The sequence below is a fragment of the Myotis daubentonii genome, chromosome 6 (assembly GCF_963259705.1).
Source record: "Myotis daubentonii chromosome 6, mMyoDau2.1, whole genome shotgun sequence".
NCBI lineage: Eukaryota > Metazoa > Chordata > Mammalia > Chiroptera > Vespertilionidae > Myotis > Myotis daubentonii.
Genome location: NC_081845.1, coordinates 23003130 through 23019839, shown reverse-complemented (window position 1 = coordinate 23019839; position 16710 = coordinate 23003130). Strand labels below are relative to the sequence as shown.

Below are 16710 nucleotides of genomic sequence, written 5' to 3'. Positions count from 1 at the left end.
TCTTCAAAGTGTCTTATAATTGTTTTTTATATTTTGTTTGTTTGAATCACAATCCAAATATATAACTTACAATTGATTGATATGTCTCTTGTATTTTGTAGGTTTCATCTTCCTTTCTCCTCCCCTCTCCCCTACTTTATATTTTTAATGAAGAAACTGGGTCATTCATCTCATCATTTTCCCCAGGCGGGATTTTGCTGATTGCCGTCATATTACGTGACCTTCTGTCCCTTGTGTTTCCTGACAACTGCTGTTTAGATCTGGAAGCTTGAAGAGATTTGGGTTTTCTTGTCTCTTTGTTTGCAAACTCCTTTGTAGGTGACTGCGCGTCCTGCCATCGAGGCATATGTCGTTGGCTTGTCTCCCACTTTCTTGCAACCACTTCCTTTGGGCATCATTGCCCAGATCTGTTATTTTCTCTCTATCATTCCTTCTAAACTTTTATCTCTAATACTATGCTAAGGAGAAATTTCTTCTATAACTACTAGAAGGAATTTATAATAAGTAATAGTTATTTACCTACCCTGACGTATGGGTCATATAAGAAAGGAAAGATAAATACTTGAAACTTTCTCTTTATTGTATAGTTTTTGAAATAAGGAGATAGTTCCCCAGCATCCTCCAAAATTGACCAAGGAGTTGAGTTTTCTTCCATATATATATAGGGGGATATATCGGGGGTGGGAGGTGGGAGGGAGATAGAGAACGAGAGGTTGCAAACAAAGAAACAAGAAAATCTAAATCTTCTTAAGCCTCTATTTTCAACTGGTGTTCCACAAGAATTTTTTTAAATGCAATATCTGGTGCTCGCTTTGGCAGCACATATACTAAAAATTGGAACGAGAAAAAAAAAATGCAATACCTGACTATTCAGTCAGGGGCACAACCTCTTCCCTTTAGATTGTCAAATAAAAAAATAATAACAGCCAGCACAACAATAACTGTCCCATGTGAATGAATCAAAATTATAAATTTTACTTGCCAGATTGGCAAAAAACTGTATTTTTGGTGTGCTGCAGAATTTTAGTCATTAGCTTATGTGTACATAAGATGAAAAAGGCTGAAAATCGCTGCTCTAGATCTAAACTGCAGCTTACAGGAAACAAAGGACAGAAGGTCATGTGATATGACGACAATCAGCAAAATCCCGCCTGGGGAAAACTATGAGACAAATGACCCAGTTTCTTCATAAAAAATGTAAAGTGAGGGGAAAGCTGGGGAGGAGAAACGGAGGTAAAACCTACAGATTTTAAGAAACATATCAATCAATTTTAAGTTATGTATTTGGGTTGTGATTGAAGCAAAGTATAAAAATAATCATAAAATCATTGGAAGAATGTGAATAATATGCATATATTATATATAACTTCTCAAAAGTGGATGTATATTAAAAAATGTAGATATTTATACTAATACTAGAGGCCCCGTGCACAAAAATTTGTGCATTTGGGGGGGTCCCTCAGCCCTGCCTGTGCCCTCTCGCAGTCTGGGACCCATCGGGGGATGACCACCTGCTGGCTTAGGCCTGCTCCCTGGGGGGATCGGGCCTAAGCTGGCAGTCAGACATCCCTCTGGCAGTGCAGGAGCCCTCGGGGGATGTCCACTTGCCAGCAGGGAGCAGGCCTAAGCTGCAGTCGGACATCCTTAGCACTGCTGAGGAGGTGGGAGAGGCTCCCGCCACCACCGCTGTTCTGGCAGCCATCAGCCTGGCTTGTGGCTGAGCAGAGCTCCCCTTGTGGGAGTGCACTGACCACCAGGGGGCAGCTCCTGCATTGAGCGTCTGCCCCCTGGTGGTCAGTGTGTGTCATAGTGACCAGTCATTCCCAGTCTTTCTGCTGTTAGGGTCAGTTTGCATATTACCCTTTTACTATATAGGATAGAGGCCTGGTGCATGGGTGGGGGCTGGCTGGTTTGCCCTGAAAGGTGTCCCGGATCAGGGTGGGGGTCCCGCTAGGGTGCCTGGCAAGCCTGGGTGAGGGGCTGAGGGCCGTTTTCAGGCTGGCCACATCCCCTTCAGGGCGGGGGTCCCCACTGGGGTGCCTGGCCAGTCTGGGTGAGGGGCTGATGGCTGTTTGCAGGCTGGTCAAGCCCCCCAGTGGGGACCCTCACCCCATGGGGGTTTGGCCAGCCTGGGTGAGGGGCTGAGGGCCGTTTTCGGGCTGGCCACAGCCACAGCTGGAAGCAGGTATCTGGGATTTATTTAACTTCTATAATTGAAACTTTGTAGCCTTGGTTCTGCTTGAAGCCTGGGTTGCCCCTGGCAATGGAGGCTCCCAGCCCCTCCTTGAGCAGAGGCCACACTGGCTGGAAGCAGGTATCTGGGATTTATTTATCTTCTATAATTGAAACTTTGTAGCCTTGAGTGGAGCTCAGGGTGGGCCAGGGCAGGCGGGAAGCTTAGCTTCCTCCATCGCTGGGGGCAACCAAGCCTCCTGCTTACTCCAGCTCCGTGGCTGCCACCATCTTTGTGATGGAATGACGGAGTAAGGGTGCGATGGTTATCTTGCATATTACTCTTTTATTAGATAGGATATCTTTATATAGTACTTCTGAATCTTGTCAACCACTTTTTTTAAAGTACATCTACTTACGGAACCTTCGCAGTTGTTAAATAAGCATGGCTTAAGTTTTTATATAAAATTTAAAAATGTTTGTATCCTTCCTACTTTTTTAGAAATAGCCCAAGATTAAAGGAAACACAGGAACTAGTCATTAACAGCAACCATACCTCTCCTACTCAAATCACACTCTGAGACCTGTGCCCTTCACTTTCACACATACACACACACTCTCTCACACACACACACACACACACACACACACACACACACACACACACCCTAGTCTGCTATTTGATGTGGAGAAAGAGAAATATAAGAGGAAGAATGGAAATGATAAAGGACAGAAAAAGATGACACGAACCTCTGGGAAGAATAGCGAATATATGTGATGTCCTCATGGGCTTGTAGAACCAACACTGGGAAAGTGAATCCACTTTTTACAAATCCTGGGGTAGTCTGAAATCTGTAGATGGCATTTAACTGGGCTAAGTTTGAAATTCTATACTAACTTTCAAATAATCAGTTTTCCAAGTCAAAACATAGGGGTAGCAAGTCCTTGGACACCAGCCTTCCTAGTGCAAGTTCGCTGTCAATAAAGGAGTGTCCCAGAGAGACAGACTTACTCGCAGGGGCATGACACAGCTGCCGTGCTGTGCTCGGCTCTGAGTAAAATATTTTTTAGAAGGCTGTTTAAATATTTTAAGAGGCTTGCAGTGTGTCCACCAAGCAAGTGCAAGTGCAATCTGGATGACATGGACATGTGACCTATTGTTACCAAACTCAAGGGGTCCGCTGCTTGGGTGTTCTAGTCAAGAATGAGACACGTTAGGTAGTTTTATTTACTTGCAGCAGGTAAAGGAGACAGGAGATTGATATCCAAAGCTCTGCTCCCCAAGGGAGGCTTAGCCATTGCTTATATGCACTATTTGGTCAGTTATATGTTGTTACATGTATTGCGCCGGGTTCCTGTCCAGCTTATCTGCCTTACAGCTGGTCTGAAAAATACTGTGCTACATTTTTGCATTTGGCAAGAATAGCCTTTAGTCAGAATGGCCCACGCCTGGAGACACGTGTCCTCTCTAACATGGCTTGTGAAGAACAGTTGCAGGAGTTCAGGATGTTTGACGGAGGAGAGGATGCTCAGGGAGGGGTGGAGGGGCACAGACACATTTGAACTCCGTCTTGAAGAGGGATGGGGAGAGCCGACCCAGAGGGCAAAGCAGAACCTCCGACCAGAGTTCCTGAAAGGCGGACTTGCATGGAGGAACGGAAAAGGAAGGCCTTTTCAACAGGTGGGGCCGGCTCACCATGCACAGAAAATCTTTGGAAAGTGGCGAGCCCCCTGTTACTGAAAGTGCTACTAGTAAAACAGAACAGGAGACACGTTTGATGAGACAACCTTTGGGGTTTTTTACTCTCTATTCTGGTTTTATGCCCCAGAAGGGGAAAAGGACCAATTGTACAAGCACTTTATTAAGCACTCACTTGGGTCAGACCCTATGCTGACAGCGAGAAGAGCACAGACACATCAGTTTAAATAAAACGCCAGGACAGCAGTGCTGTGTCTGCTTCCTGCCTCTCCTCCCGGCACAGCTGACGGGTGGTTATACGTTCAGCTCCTTCCACTGCACTCACAGAACTGCCTCCTACATAACTGTCCGGTTAGGTTCCTAGCTGACCAGTCGTGATTTGTGGCTGCAGCTGCTGAGGGCTGTTTGCACAGTTCCAGCCTGTGGTTGGTCTGAAGGGCCAGCTGCCTGCTCACTACCCACTGCCACTCTGGACTTTCTGCTGCAGAGCCAGGGGCTGGCCCGATGCAAATGCAGGCTCAAGTGCATAGGGGGCCATCTCGCACCAGTGAGCCAGCTAGTGGTTAACGTATCTTGGCCTTGGTCAGTAACCGCAGAGGAACTGTACCTTCGGCAGGAAGTGGTTTGAGGGAAAACTAGGCTTCTTGCTCCTGAATCTGAGCAAGTGGATGCCTTTCATTAGAACCATCATCCCTTTTTTTTGTAAATCCAGGAAGAAGCATTGCAAATACACTAGCTACTAAGTGATAAAACATTGCCAATAGGTAAATGGTTTATTCAAATCAGAGTATAGAAGGGTGAGTTTGTTCCAAGAAAATCCATCTGTATCAATGTGTCTTTTAAAATGTCCATTAATAGAAAGCAAACTGCTATAGCAGTGATGCTCAGAGAGGAATTGTGGAGCCTGAAGAGAGAGAGGAGATATTTTACCTTCTGCTTTATATGTTTCCAGTTCTCTTTTTGCGGTGAGCAAAGAGAAAAGCATGCTCACCAAAAAGATAGCATTGGGTGTACACTGCGATGGTTGCAAGACTGCTACTTATTCTGCCAGAGAAAGCTGGGGTGGTTTGAAAACATGAAGCTTTCCGAGGCTGGCTGTAGCTTTAATTTCCCGGGATACTGTCTCGTGTTTGAAAATACCTGTTTTCATATATGCTCTAAGAAGCGGCTGTCCACACGCGGCATCAAAGCGACAGCGAATGCCTTTCTGACCAATCCCTTTCATCCTCTGTAGATCTCATTGGCCTGCCGTGGGTGTGCTTTATCTATGCGATCACGAGTCTCACAGCCCTGGGGTTCATTGTCGTGTTTATACCTGAGACCAAGGGATGCTCTTTGGAACAAATATCAATGGAACTGGCAAAAACGTAAGTATGATGTGCATTGCTCTCCAAACAGCACTCTTTGGTAAAAAAAATAAATAAATAAAGTAAATAAATAAATAAATGTAGCTTTTATATACAACCAAATCATAATAACATCTGAAAGTATTTTAGGATATTTTCTTTGGTGTGGAACCGTATCTCATAGCATAGTTCCAGTTACTCTGACGTGTATTTAGTTTGGGTGAGTCAGCTAAGGAATTAGAATAATCGATGCTTTCTTACAAGTGAACCGTTCAAAGCTCTTTCTGCAGTGATCAAAGGACCCTCCCACCTCCTCAGCTTTCCCTGATGCAGGGTTTGTTTGTTTGGGGTTGAGGGTAGATCCTGGAACATCAGGCTCACCTTGTGTTAGAAGCACGGGCTTCAGTTCTTCCATCTCTGTCCTACCTGATGGTCTCTTTAAGCCCTTGCTAAGGCTAAGATTATCAGGAAAATTCAGGTTTAAATGTCTACACATTATTCCAAATAAAGCACAAAGTAAGTTTAAGAAAGATTAAGAGTTTCTTAGGAAATCTGCATTCAGAAAACCTGTTAAATAAATTCCAAATGCAGGCATCACTTTAGCAATTTCACTTAGAAGTGGGCGGTCAGAAATTCCTTTTCTTTTAGTAGCAGAACTCACAGTTCTAACGGCTGAAACAGGCCTGGGGAAGGGGTGGTGCATCGGGAACAGGAATGAAGGGGAACTGGTTATTCTTCCCAGGAGTCAAACCTTATACTTGAAAATGTAGAGATACTTGTTCTTGGGTTTGAATAAAATGGGAGGAAACAATATATTTATAGTTTGTGACTTTCTTCTAAAGATATTTTCAATCCACTAGAGAGAAATGTGTGATTGCTACTGAAACTGTGGGCATAGTGATTCTCCAGCTTTTGTCTGAGTGATGGTAGACATGTGTATTTATATAGACCAAACTGTTAATCCTCGTTTATTAAGGTGCGTGGTCAGCAGGATTGTGGGAAATGTTTTACTTTTTACTTTATACACTTTTAAATGGTTCACATTTTAGAAACAGGTCACTTTAGTAAAAAGCAGAAAAACTTTTCTCTTAATTCAAGCCATAAGTTAAACATCAAACTATACAGGTAATTTTTGATAAAGATAAGGTCCTGTTTTTATTATTTTTTAAAATATATTTTTATTGATGTCAGAGAGGAAGAGAAAGGGAGAGAGATAGAAACATCAATGATGAGAACCATTGATCAGCTGCCTCCTGCACACCCTGCAATGGGGATCGAGCCCGAAACCCGGGCATGTGCCCTTGACCGAATCAAACCTGGGACCCTTTAGTCCGCAGGCCGACACTCTATCCACTGAGCCAAACCAGCTAGGGCAAGGCCCTGTTTTTAAGAGAAAATGAAAAAATGATACTCATTTACAAAGAGAAATACAATAGTCAGGAAGGCAACTGCTCTGTGGGTCACAGGATGTGACTTAATCTGTCTGTGCAACGGGAGGAGGAAGAGGTCTGTTCAGATGAGTGAGACACTGGCTATCCCAAGACACTCCCTCTCCCACTCCAGGGATTCCTTATTCAGCTCTTTGTGGGCCATCTCCCATGGGCCGGCTCTGTGCCAGGAAAGAGCTGAAGATACAGGAGACAAAGAGTCCATAGCTTCTTTAAGAGGCAGATAAGAAAACAGACATTTAACACACTGCGTTGGAAGACACGAAGGAAAGTGCATTGGAGGATTTCATCTATAAACGCTTCCTGAAAGAGGCAATTCCAGAGCAAGGTCTTGAAAGAGTTATCTGGGCAAAGGGACTGTGTGGAAGTCAGAGGAGGGGTCACACGTCGAGGCCAGTCCACTTACCAGTGGTGGGTGAAGAGGGCAGGTTCTGAGCTGGGGATCGAGAGGTGAGCCTAGGGCACAGGGCACAGAGAAGTCAGGAAGGATCTTGATTCATCTTGTAAAGAGTTTGGATTTTTATCCTGAAAGCAGTGGGCATGAGAAAAACAACAGGACAGGAGGGGTGGCGAATGAGGGAGACCTTTGAGGAGTGTGTTGGAAGAATCAGACAGGAAACTATGAGTCTGGTCTTGGTGCAGGGATAGAATCTACACAGCTCGGAGCAAGACTGGAAAAGGCAGTTAAGGGAACAGGGATCTCTCTAGCTTAGAGAACTAACCCGGTATACACGGGGACATTCACTGAAGTCAGACCCAGAAGAGGAGAAAGGCAGGTTTGGGAGGCAGGAGTCTGGTGGCTGGTCAGGGATTAACTCTCATCAGTTTGCACAGGGTCTGAGGTGCCTATGGGACATGCAAGTGATGGGGAAAGAAGGCCAGTGTTTACTGGGAGCTGGAGTTGAGGAGAAATATCTACGTTGGAGAAATAGATTTGGTACTCAACACAGAGGTCCACAAGCGGGGGCAGATCCACATTTTGTGGAGCTTAATAAGCTGTTGAGGGCCCAGTTTAAGAAAAATATCACAAATTATGAATGCAAAATTATACACGACAGTGTGCGTCTTGGAAGGGCTGTGCGGGTGAGGGGTCCTGGGGCCTGTTTCATTGGCGTTATGGAAACCCACCTTGGGTATACGTGCTTTTGAGCTACCCATCTACTAGCTGGAGGAGCAAAATCCCTTAAAATATAAAGGTTTGTTAAAATTCTTAAAACACAATGATTAAAACACTGAACCAGGGAGAACGTGGTAATGAATTCATCAAAGGAAGCTACCCTATTATCATTCCTGTTTTGCACTCTTTCTTATAAAGTACAACTTGAAGGCCGAGTTCAGGTTAAGAAACTGTTAGATCTATTTTTCACAGGGGGCTGTCGGAACGTATCAAACTGCAGACCAAATGAAAATTTGAAAGCAAAACTTAAGAGAAGCCTGTCTTTCCTTCTAGCAGATCTCCAGAATAAGACATTCCCCAAGAACATGTGATCCAAAACTGAACAAAACTATTGTCAGCATCTGGGGTGGGGAAGGAATCTAAATTAGTAAGACTGAATCAGGACATGTTTTTACAAGAATCATATTTCTGTTACTTTTGAGTCATGCAATAACTCAAACTTAAAGCCAGACCCTCTCCAAGAAAGTGATAAATTGCAAAGTAGGATAGAAGCGAAAGCCAAGGTACTGTCGACCCCTAGACAGACCACACAAGCGCTGGGAGGCTGGTGTTGAAGAACAAAACCGCGTAAGGGCTCTGGTGCAGAGAAGTATGAAAGATGAGGTGGCAGAACAATCCTGCATTTTAAACGCGTTCATAGCAGCAGGAGCATCTGCTGGGGTGTATCCGTGTGGTGGAGCCCGGGACTGATGGCAGGCAAGAGACAAAGCTGCTTGCAGAAATCTTGGAGAATTCCCATTTATGCAACACTAAGAGGCTGGGGCTTGTCTTAGCTTGATGCAGCAGGTTGGCAAAGGCTTTGAAAATGAAAATGTAAGCAGCTTGAAGTGTGTAGATTGATCAAAGTATGTGTGAAATATGCCTGTAGCAAGGTTCCCTAGAGGGAAATGTCAGAGACAGAAATAAGAATAAAATATGTAATGGTACTGCAGCGAAGGAAATGTGGGGTGGCAGGAAGCCCGGGGACCTTGCGAGGACTGGGAAGCGGAAGTTAACCTAAAGACTGAGGAAGGACACTGCTGAGTTACGGGGGTCTGTGAATTCATTGTTAAGGAAACAATGAATTAACTTTTGTCACCAGGGTAAGCGATAGTCCTGATGTGCGTATCCCGATGATTTGCTAAGGAATGAGAAAGGAAACTAATATTAACTCCAAATCTGATGGTACACATTGCCTAACATTTTCCTCTCTGGTATTTGGAGTTGGGTTCTTTTACTGCTATTCCTACCAGCCTGAGAAAACAAATATTCTTCCAAAGTTGTTAAGTTTCTTATAAAATAAAGTGACTCAGCTGAGAGGTTGGGAAAGATTCCAGCAAAAATGTAATCTGAAAGGATTTTGTTTTGAACTCCTGCCTTGCAAGTTAAAAACTCAAAATGGGACATTTGCCACATGTGCTATTTCAGTTGGACTGTCCTCCAACTTAAGTGGAAACATATAGAGGAACCCAAGTTCTTGTTTTGTAAATATTTTAGTTCTGAGGCATATTTTTCACTTAAAAAACATTTTTTTTAATTGATTTCAGAGCAAAAAAGAGGAGAGAAACATCAATGATGAGAGTGAATCACTGATTGGCTGCCTCCTGCATGCCCCCTACCAGGGATCAAGTCCACAACCCGGTCATGTACCCTGACCTGGAATCAAACTCACCTCCTGGTACATAGGTCTACGCTCAACCACTGAGCCACACCAGCCAGGTTCTTTTTCACTTTTAATAATTAATTTTATGTGGCCATTTCTTCCTTCATTCATCCAAATTCATTTATTCAATAAATATTTACTGAGCATCTATTATGTGTCAGGCATCATTCTAGGTGCTACAATTAATCAGTGAGCATAAATGCACTGATAAAATAGTGATTGGTGGCTACTTTCAATTGAGTGAGCTGAGAAATTATTCTGAGAGGTAACATCTACACTAATAAAAGAGAAAAATGGTAATTGGCGTACGACGCTACCCTTTTCATTGGCTAATCAGGGCTATATGCAAATTAACTGCCAACTAAGATGGCAGTTAACTGCCAACAAAGATGGAGGTTAATTTGCATATGCAGGCACAATGCAGGGAAGCGAAAGGGAAAGCAGGAAGAAGCCCCCTGCCACTGACAGTGATCGGAAACCCAGGGGGGAGCTAAGAGCTGGGCCGCCTTTGCCCTGCCCCCCAGCCATGATCGGAGAATCAGGCGCCCCCCAGCCATGATTGGAGAATCAGGCGCCTTTGCCGCCCTGGCCAGTGATAGCAGGAAGTAGGGGTGGAGCCAGCGATGGGAGCTGGGGACGGTTGAAGCTGGCAGTCCCAGGAGCTAGGGATCCCTTGCCTGGGCCTAAAGCAGAGCCCACGATTGCGGGGCCACTGCAGCTGCGGGTCCCCGCTGCCCGGGCCAGAAGCTTAGGCCAGAGGCGTTAGGCCTGGGCAGGGGCAGAGCGAGAGGTCGCGGCGCTGCTGCTGCTGCGGGTCCCCGCTGCCTGGGCTGGACGCCTCTGTCAGAGGCGTTAGGCCTGGGCAGGGGTGGAGCCTGCAACTGCGGGGAGCTGGGGGTCCCCTGCCCAGGTCTAATGCCTCGGCCAGAGGTGTTAGGCCTGGGCAGGGGCAGAGCGGGAGATCGCGGGGAGCTGGGAGTCCCCTGCCCAGGCCTAATGCCTTGGCCAGAGGCGTTACGCCTGGGCAGGGGTGGAGCCTGCAACCGCGGGGAGCTGGGGGTCCCCCGCTCAGGCCTGACACCTCTGCCAGAGGCCTCAGGCCTGGTCAAGGGGCCGATCCAGTGATTGGTGATCAGAGGGTGATGAGGCTCAACTCCTCTGGCTGAGGCATCAGGCCTGGGTGGGGGACGGAGCCGGGGATTGGGGGGATATGACGGTCCCCTTGCCCAGGCCTGAAGCCTGGGCCAGAGGCCTCAGGCCTGGGCGGGGGTCAGAGCAAGTGATCGGGGGGAGATGGGGGTTCCCCTGTCCAAGCCTGACACCTCTGGCGGAGGCGTCAGGCCTGGGCAAGGGGCTGATCAGGCGATTGGAGGATGATGGGGGTCTACGCCTCTGGCCGAGGCATCAGGCCTGGGCAAGGGGCAGAGCCAGCAATTGGAGGGGTTTGGGGGTCCCCTGCCCAGGCCTGACGCCTGGGCCAGAGGCATCAGGCCTGGGCTGGGGGCAGAACCAGTGATGGGGGGAAATGAGGGTCCCCTGCCCAGGCCTGACACCTCTGTCAGAGGCGTCAGGCCTGGGCAAGGGGCCGATCCTGCGATTGGAGGGTGATGGGGGTCAACGCCTGAGGGCTCCCAGTATGTGAGAGGGGGCAGGCTGGGCTGAGGGACACTCTCCCCCCCCCCCCACACCCAGTGCACGAATTTCGTGCACCGGGCCCCTAGTTTAAAATAAAATCTAAGTGATAATCAAGAGCCAACAGAACAGTCGGTGTAAAGGATAAAGCAGAAACACTTGAACTGTTCCAGGAATTGAAAGAAATCCAGGAGGCTGCAACCTTTGAGATCCAGTTTAGAAATTCAATAGATACTGGTATGTAGAGATTTATAATCTGAGTGAGTTTGGATTCATTCTAAGTGTAAGGGGAAGCTACTAAAATATTTTAAGCAGAGGAATGACATGATCTAATTTACATTTTACTCCTCTGCAGTCACATAGATGAAGCTGGCTGAGAAAGCACACAAGCATAGGCCTGGTCTCATTTAAAACCATGAACACTGACTTCAGGTGGCCTGCAATGCTGCCTGGCCATTACACACACATCCCTAGTCCATTACTGGCCTCTCTCCTAGGTAACTGCTCAGTAACACCTCTCCGGAAACCTCCCCACCTCCTCGCCCTCCTTACTCCCACTGATGGCCTTGCGCCTGACTTCATTAAAAGAAAGGACACACTTAGAAGGGAACTTCTATAACCATCCACATCAACCCTCACATTTGTATCCAATACACCTTCCCCGCTCTCTCTCTCAGCTCCATCATTCCTATGTGAGGTCAAACGCTTGGCTCCCTTTCTCTTCTCCAACAGTTCTCCCTGCTCACCCCTGCATCATCCATATTTTACCTCTTCGTTAGCATAGAAACCTGGTATGGTATTTTTTCCCCATCTTAAAAAAAGTCTTTGATCCCATTTTCCTTTCATGTACTCATCAATGCTCCAGTACTTTCTGTAGGTACAGTACTTGCACTTCTTCACTTGGTTTCCTCCCTAACTTCATTCCAGTTTCTGATCAAATGTTACCTCTTTAGAGATGCCAGCAGCATATGCCGCCCCCCCCCCAAAAAAAGTCATTCCTTCCCCCTTTTCCTCATTGGCATTTTCAGTACTTGAAATTATATGCTTAGGTGCTATCCCTCTACTAAAATGTAGCTTCTTGAAAACAGGAGTCTTTTTCTTCTCTATCCAAAGCCCCTACCCTAGTACTAGGCATGTTGCAGTCACTTGATAAACTGGTTAAATTCCAGAAAAAGCTATTTGAAAGGGGAGAGAGGTTCAAAGGTAGACTTCTCTTTTTTAATAAATGTGAAATACTAGAGCATATTTTCACGCTGAGGGGGATAATCCTGTAGAAAAGAATTTAATGCAGGAGGGAACAATGAAAAATAGGATTATGTAGATATATAAAGGCATATTGGCCTAAGTTTAAGAAATGGAAAAGAATGAGAGATCCGGGCCTGAGAAGACCCCACACCGACGTTCTGCGGTATACTCAATTCTATGATACATCAAGGCTCTGCCATAAAAAAAAAAAAAAAAAAAGTCTTTTCTTTTTTTTTTTTGCATAGCTAAAACATTAAAGCCCAGAGAGATTTAAAAAAGAATAGCTTGCACATTTTTTTCAAGTACTGTAAACTAAGAATGACATTTTCATTAGTGCCTCTTTCTCTTTCAGGAATTATGTGAAAAACAACATTTGTTTTATGAGTCATGACCAAGAGGAATTGGCGCCAAAAAAACTCCAAAAAAGAAAACATCAAGAGCAGCTCTTGGAGTGTAAAAGCTGTGTGGTGGGGGACAACCAAGGCAGTCTGGTCCAGAGACCTACTGGCCTCAAAACCTTATAGATGTTGATACAGTATAAGAACGTTTAGTACGGAGTCTTCATACCAATACATGTTGACCAATGCCATGTTTTGTCTTTAGTGTCATGAAGTTAATTTATTAAAACAACCTTTAATCTCCATTCACAATAGGTGAATGAGGTAGAAGGCCCCAATTCTCTCTTTATTATTCTGAGCAGGATACCAGGTAAAAAAAATGCTGGCTGGTTCTACACTTGGCACCTTTTCACAGAGTAGCTTTGACAGACTGAACTAGGGATACGATCACCTTTGCCTTCAGTTGTGTATGTATAGAGGCCAGTTGCGGTTTTATCATTCAGATACGTAAGTGTCTAAACACAAGCTTGTGTTTTTTTGCCTACTAAGACTACTTGCACTGGGTCTTGTGTAAAAAAGCATCAGAACACAATGTGGACAATTGCACATACGTTCTACATTAGGAGAGGGTGCTGGCTAGGCTTTTAGTGATAAATCCTAATGACAGTTTTACAGGTTACGAACATTATGCATCTTATTTTATGAATTGTGAACTACAATGTAATGTAAAGTACCTTTTGTGAATTTCATATTAGCATTATAAAATAATGCGAAAAATAATTCTTTAATGGCTGAGAAAAATAAGCATGTTCTCATCCATTTAAAAAAGATGAATAGAAAGGACAATATGAAATTCCTGGGACCATATTTATTTAGAAGTAGCTGTTAATAAAACATTAGGGATCAGGCCATTAGATCACTTACCCCAATCTCTAAGCAATTACATTTGACTTTTCAAGCCAATCTTATAAAATTCTCTTTGTAAGGCATTCATAACTTAATAGCGATCCAGTTTCCTGTAATTATTTGCACTCCTCAGGATTATCACTACCTCAGGTTATGGCATACAGGCTATAATCAATGCTGACTTTCAGATGATTACAGCCATAATACATGACATTCAGACATCAGGACAATTGCTGTTCTTCTCTATGCTGAAACAGAGATCGCCAACTGCACCAGAAGCTTGGGTTTTCACCCACACAATGAGTTGCTCTCTTGTGCATTTCTCCAGTTGACTTTTAAAACTTGGCGAAGCATTTTACCTATAGAATTTAGATATGATAGAAAATCTACAGTGACGAATCTCAAACCACTAAGTAGTAGTCCATTACATTACTAATATTATAAGTTATGGAAGACACTAAAAAAATTTAATGAGCAACCTAACTTGAGAATGAATACAAAAATATGATTAATCTGAAGAAAAGAGAATCCTGAGTCAAAAACAAGGACCCTTTTTATTTAGCCTGGAATTTTTTTCCTGGGATGTAACAAACTGTCCCAAGCTTAATATAAGGGTATATGATACTACAATTCCTTGTAACAAAGTGGAAGACTAACTGTTGTAAGAAATAGTAAAACTAGCCCGGCTGGCATTGCTCAACAGTTGAGCATCAACCTATGAACCAGGAGGTCACGGTTCAATTCCCAGTGTGGGGCATGTAGGAGGCAGCCAATGAATGATTCTCTCTCATCATTGATGTTTCTCTCTCCTTCCCTCTTTCTTTTTATCCGAAATCAATAAAAATATATTTTTTTAAAAGTATTAAAAAATAGTAAAACTATATTATCAGAGACTCAGGAGAATGTCTAACAGTCCTGGTTCTGAAATGTACTCTCTCGATTAAAACTGGCAGGGGAAGTTATGAGGAAAAGAGATTTGAGATAAATGACATTCAGAAGACACTACTTGCACTGGGTCTTGTGTAACATTTCATATGCAAGTTAGAGCATGCATTGGTGTGGTTCCCCCCCGCCCCCCATTTATTTGTTTTGAGGAAGAGAAAGTGTGTTCTGTAGAGGATAAATTTAAGAAATTTATTATAAATCTTCAGTGGAATTAACATTGAGATTTTAAAAAATCAAGATAGGTAATCGATATAAATTTTTGTGCTTTGACAAGCATCACAGAATATAAGATATTTAACAAAATTGTTATGTTTTCTTTGAAATTCAAATGCTATATATACTTTAGCTATCTTGGTTTAGCCATCCTTTGTTAACGGGCAGGAAACTGTTTATCAACCTATTTATTATGTTTATTAGTAGTGATTTCAACTTCAGTATCTTAAAATGCTTTGTAATATTTTTCTTTTCTATTGAGTCTATAACTAAACAACTCTACCTTCAATCTAATTTTCACCCAATACATCGCCAATCAGAGCTTTTTGATTTTCAAAAATAAAAGGGGAAATACTTCGAATTTGTATGTATATAGTCACAGTTTTTATTTATAAAAACATTTACAGCACTTGTGAAAAGCCAGCAAAAGACACCAACTGGCTCCTTTCTCACCAGCTTTGCTAAATTCCGTGGGTTGTCCAGGCCAGTCAGCCAGGTGCCGCTCCTGCAGCCTGAAACCAGCCCTGGCCAGATTGTCTTTCCTCCTCTTTTCCAAGAAAGCATTTTGATGAGCTGCTTACTGATCTACTAGTTTTTAAGTCACTCGAATACTGAAAATGTCATGACATCTGGTTACGTACCCTGGCCATATAATCATGTTTTTTCCCCTTTTCCGTATTCCTTTTTTGGGAACACAGCAAACCGGACGTCACATTAATTACTGTTAATTAAAAATAAGTGGAAAATCTCAAATTTCAAAAGTCTTCACAGAACCTGTAACCTTTTGATTGAATTTTATTCTCTATTTTATGAGGTTAGCTATCCTATTGGAACTTTAAATGAAGCAAATAAACACAAATGTAAAAGTAAGGACAAGAGAAGTCTGAAAATCACAGTTAAGTTTTTCACAAGAAAGAAAATACAAAAGTTAGCATTTGCCCTTGCTTATGAGGGAGTGAGAGGCAGGGTAGGGGAAGATATAGAGAAGACGACAAAAACAAAGTAATATGTATTGTTCAATGCAGTGCTTAAACTAAGTTTTCAAGATTTATAATACGGTAAGGAAAATGTACTAGAATATAGAGGTTAAGATATTGCAATTTTTCACAAAGGTTTCAAACATTTTTGAAATTCAGGTTTTAGAGGAAGACTGTGTTGGAATATTGTCTCTATGGAGAAGCTGGTTTGATTCTGGACTAGGTCTTATTTCTAGGTAAAATCACTGTTGATACTAAACTCCTAAACACACAGGGCAGAGCACAATGGCAGCCTGATCCTGCATTACCATTCCAAGGCTTGTGGCTGAGCCAGACAGCCACTGTTTCAGAAAGGCATATTTATTACTTTAAGAGTAGCCATCCTATATACTCAGTGGTCACTCTTTAGCTCCTTTACATAAGACACAGCAAGGGAAAGACAGATCTTGCAAAACGGCTTTCAAGTTCAAGTTGAACTAGATTATGATACCGTGGCACAGAGGCAACTAGTGGAACTTCTTATTAAAACAGCACAATATATCACCATGTGACAAGACAGTATAGCCTTGCGTACCAACCTAAGATTATTACTTTCCTACAACTAGAGTTGAGTCTTTCCAGAATACAAAGGTACATATGAGGTACAACCCATCATACCTTTTTTCTTATAACCATCTTGTAAGTAAGAAGTTTCTCTTTTTAAAACTACACTTTTGTAACTTTTAAAAGATATCTAACATTTTCTAGCATATTAAATTAGCAACATAAAACATTATGCTTAATCTATAAAGTTCTACTTTGGTTCCCTAGAATTTGTATACATGTTTTTATTTCTAATCTGAAAAAAAATCCCTATTTGATATTTGGTAACAGAGAATTAAAAGATTATATATATTCACAAAACATACTTCAAAAAGAAGCCAACACACTTTAGCAAAAGTCTAAGCTTGCATAGATTAAAAAAAATTAT

The 16710-nt window shown here is 43.2% G+C and overlaps 1 protein-coding gene across 1 annotated transcript in view; it reads left to right on the top strand.

Annotated features, from left to right (window-relative positions):
- The window catches only part of SLC2A12 (solute carrier family 2 member 12), a 48510-nt gene extending 33380 nt beyond the window's left edge, over positions 1-15130 (top strand). The window contains 3 exon segments of the mRNA XM_059700387.1: positions 5106-5238; positions 12714-12814; positions 12817-15130. Coding sequence (XP_059556370.1) covers positions 5106-5238; positions 12714-12814; positions 12817-12902 — 320 coding nt within the window. The 3' untranslated portion in view covers positions 12903-15130.
- Positions 15131-16710: the final 1580 nt, after the last annotated feature.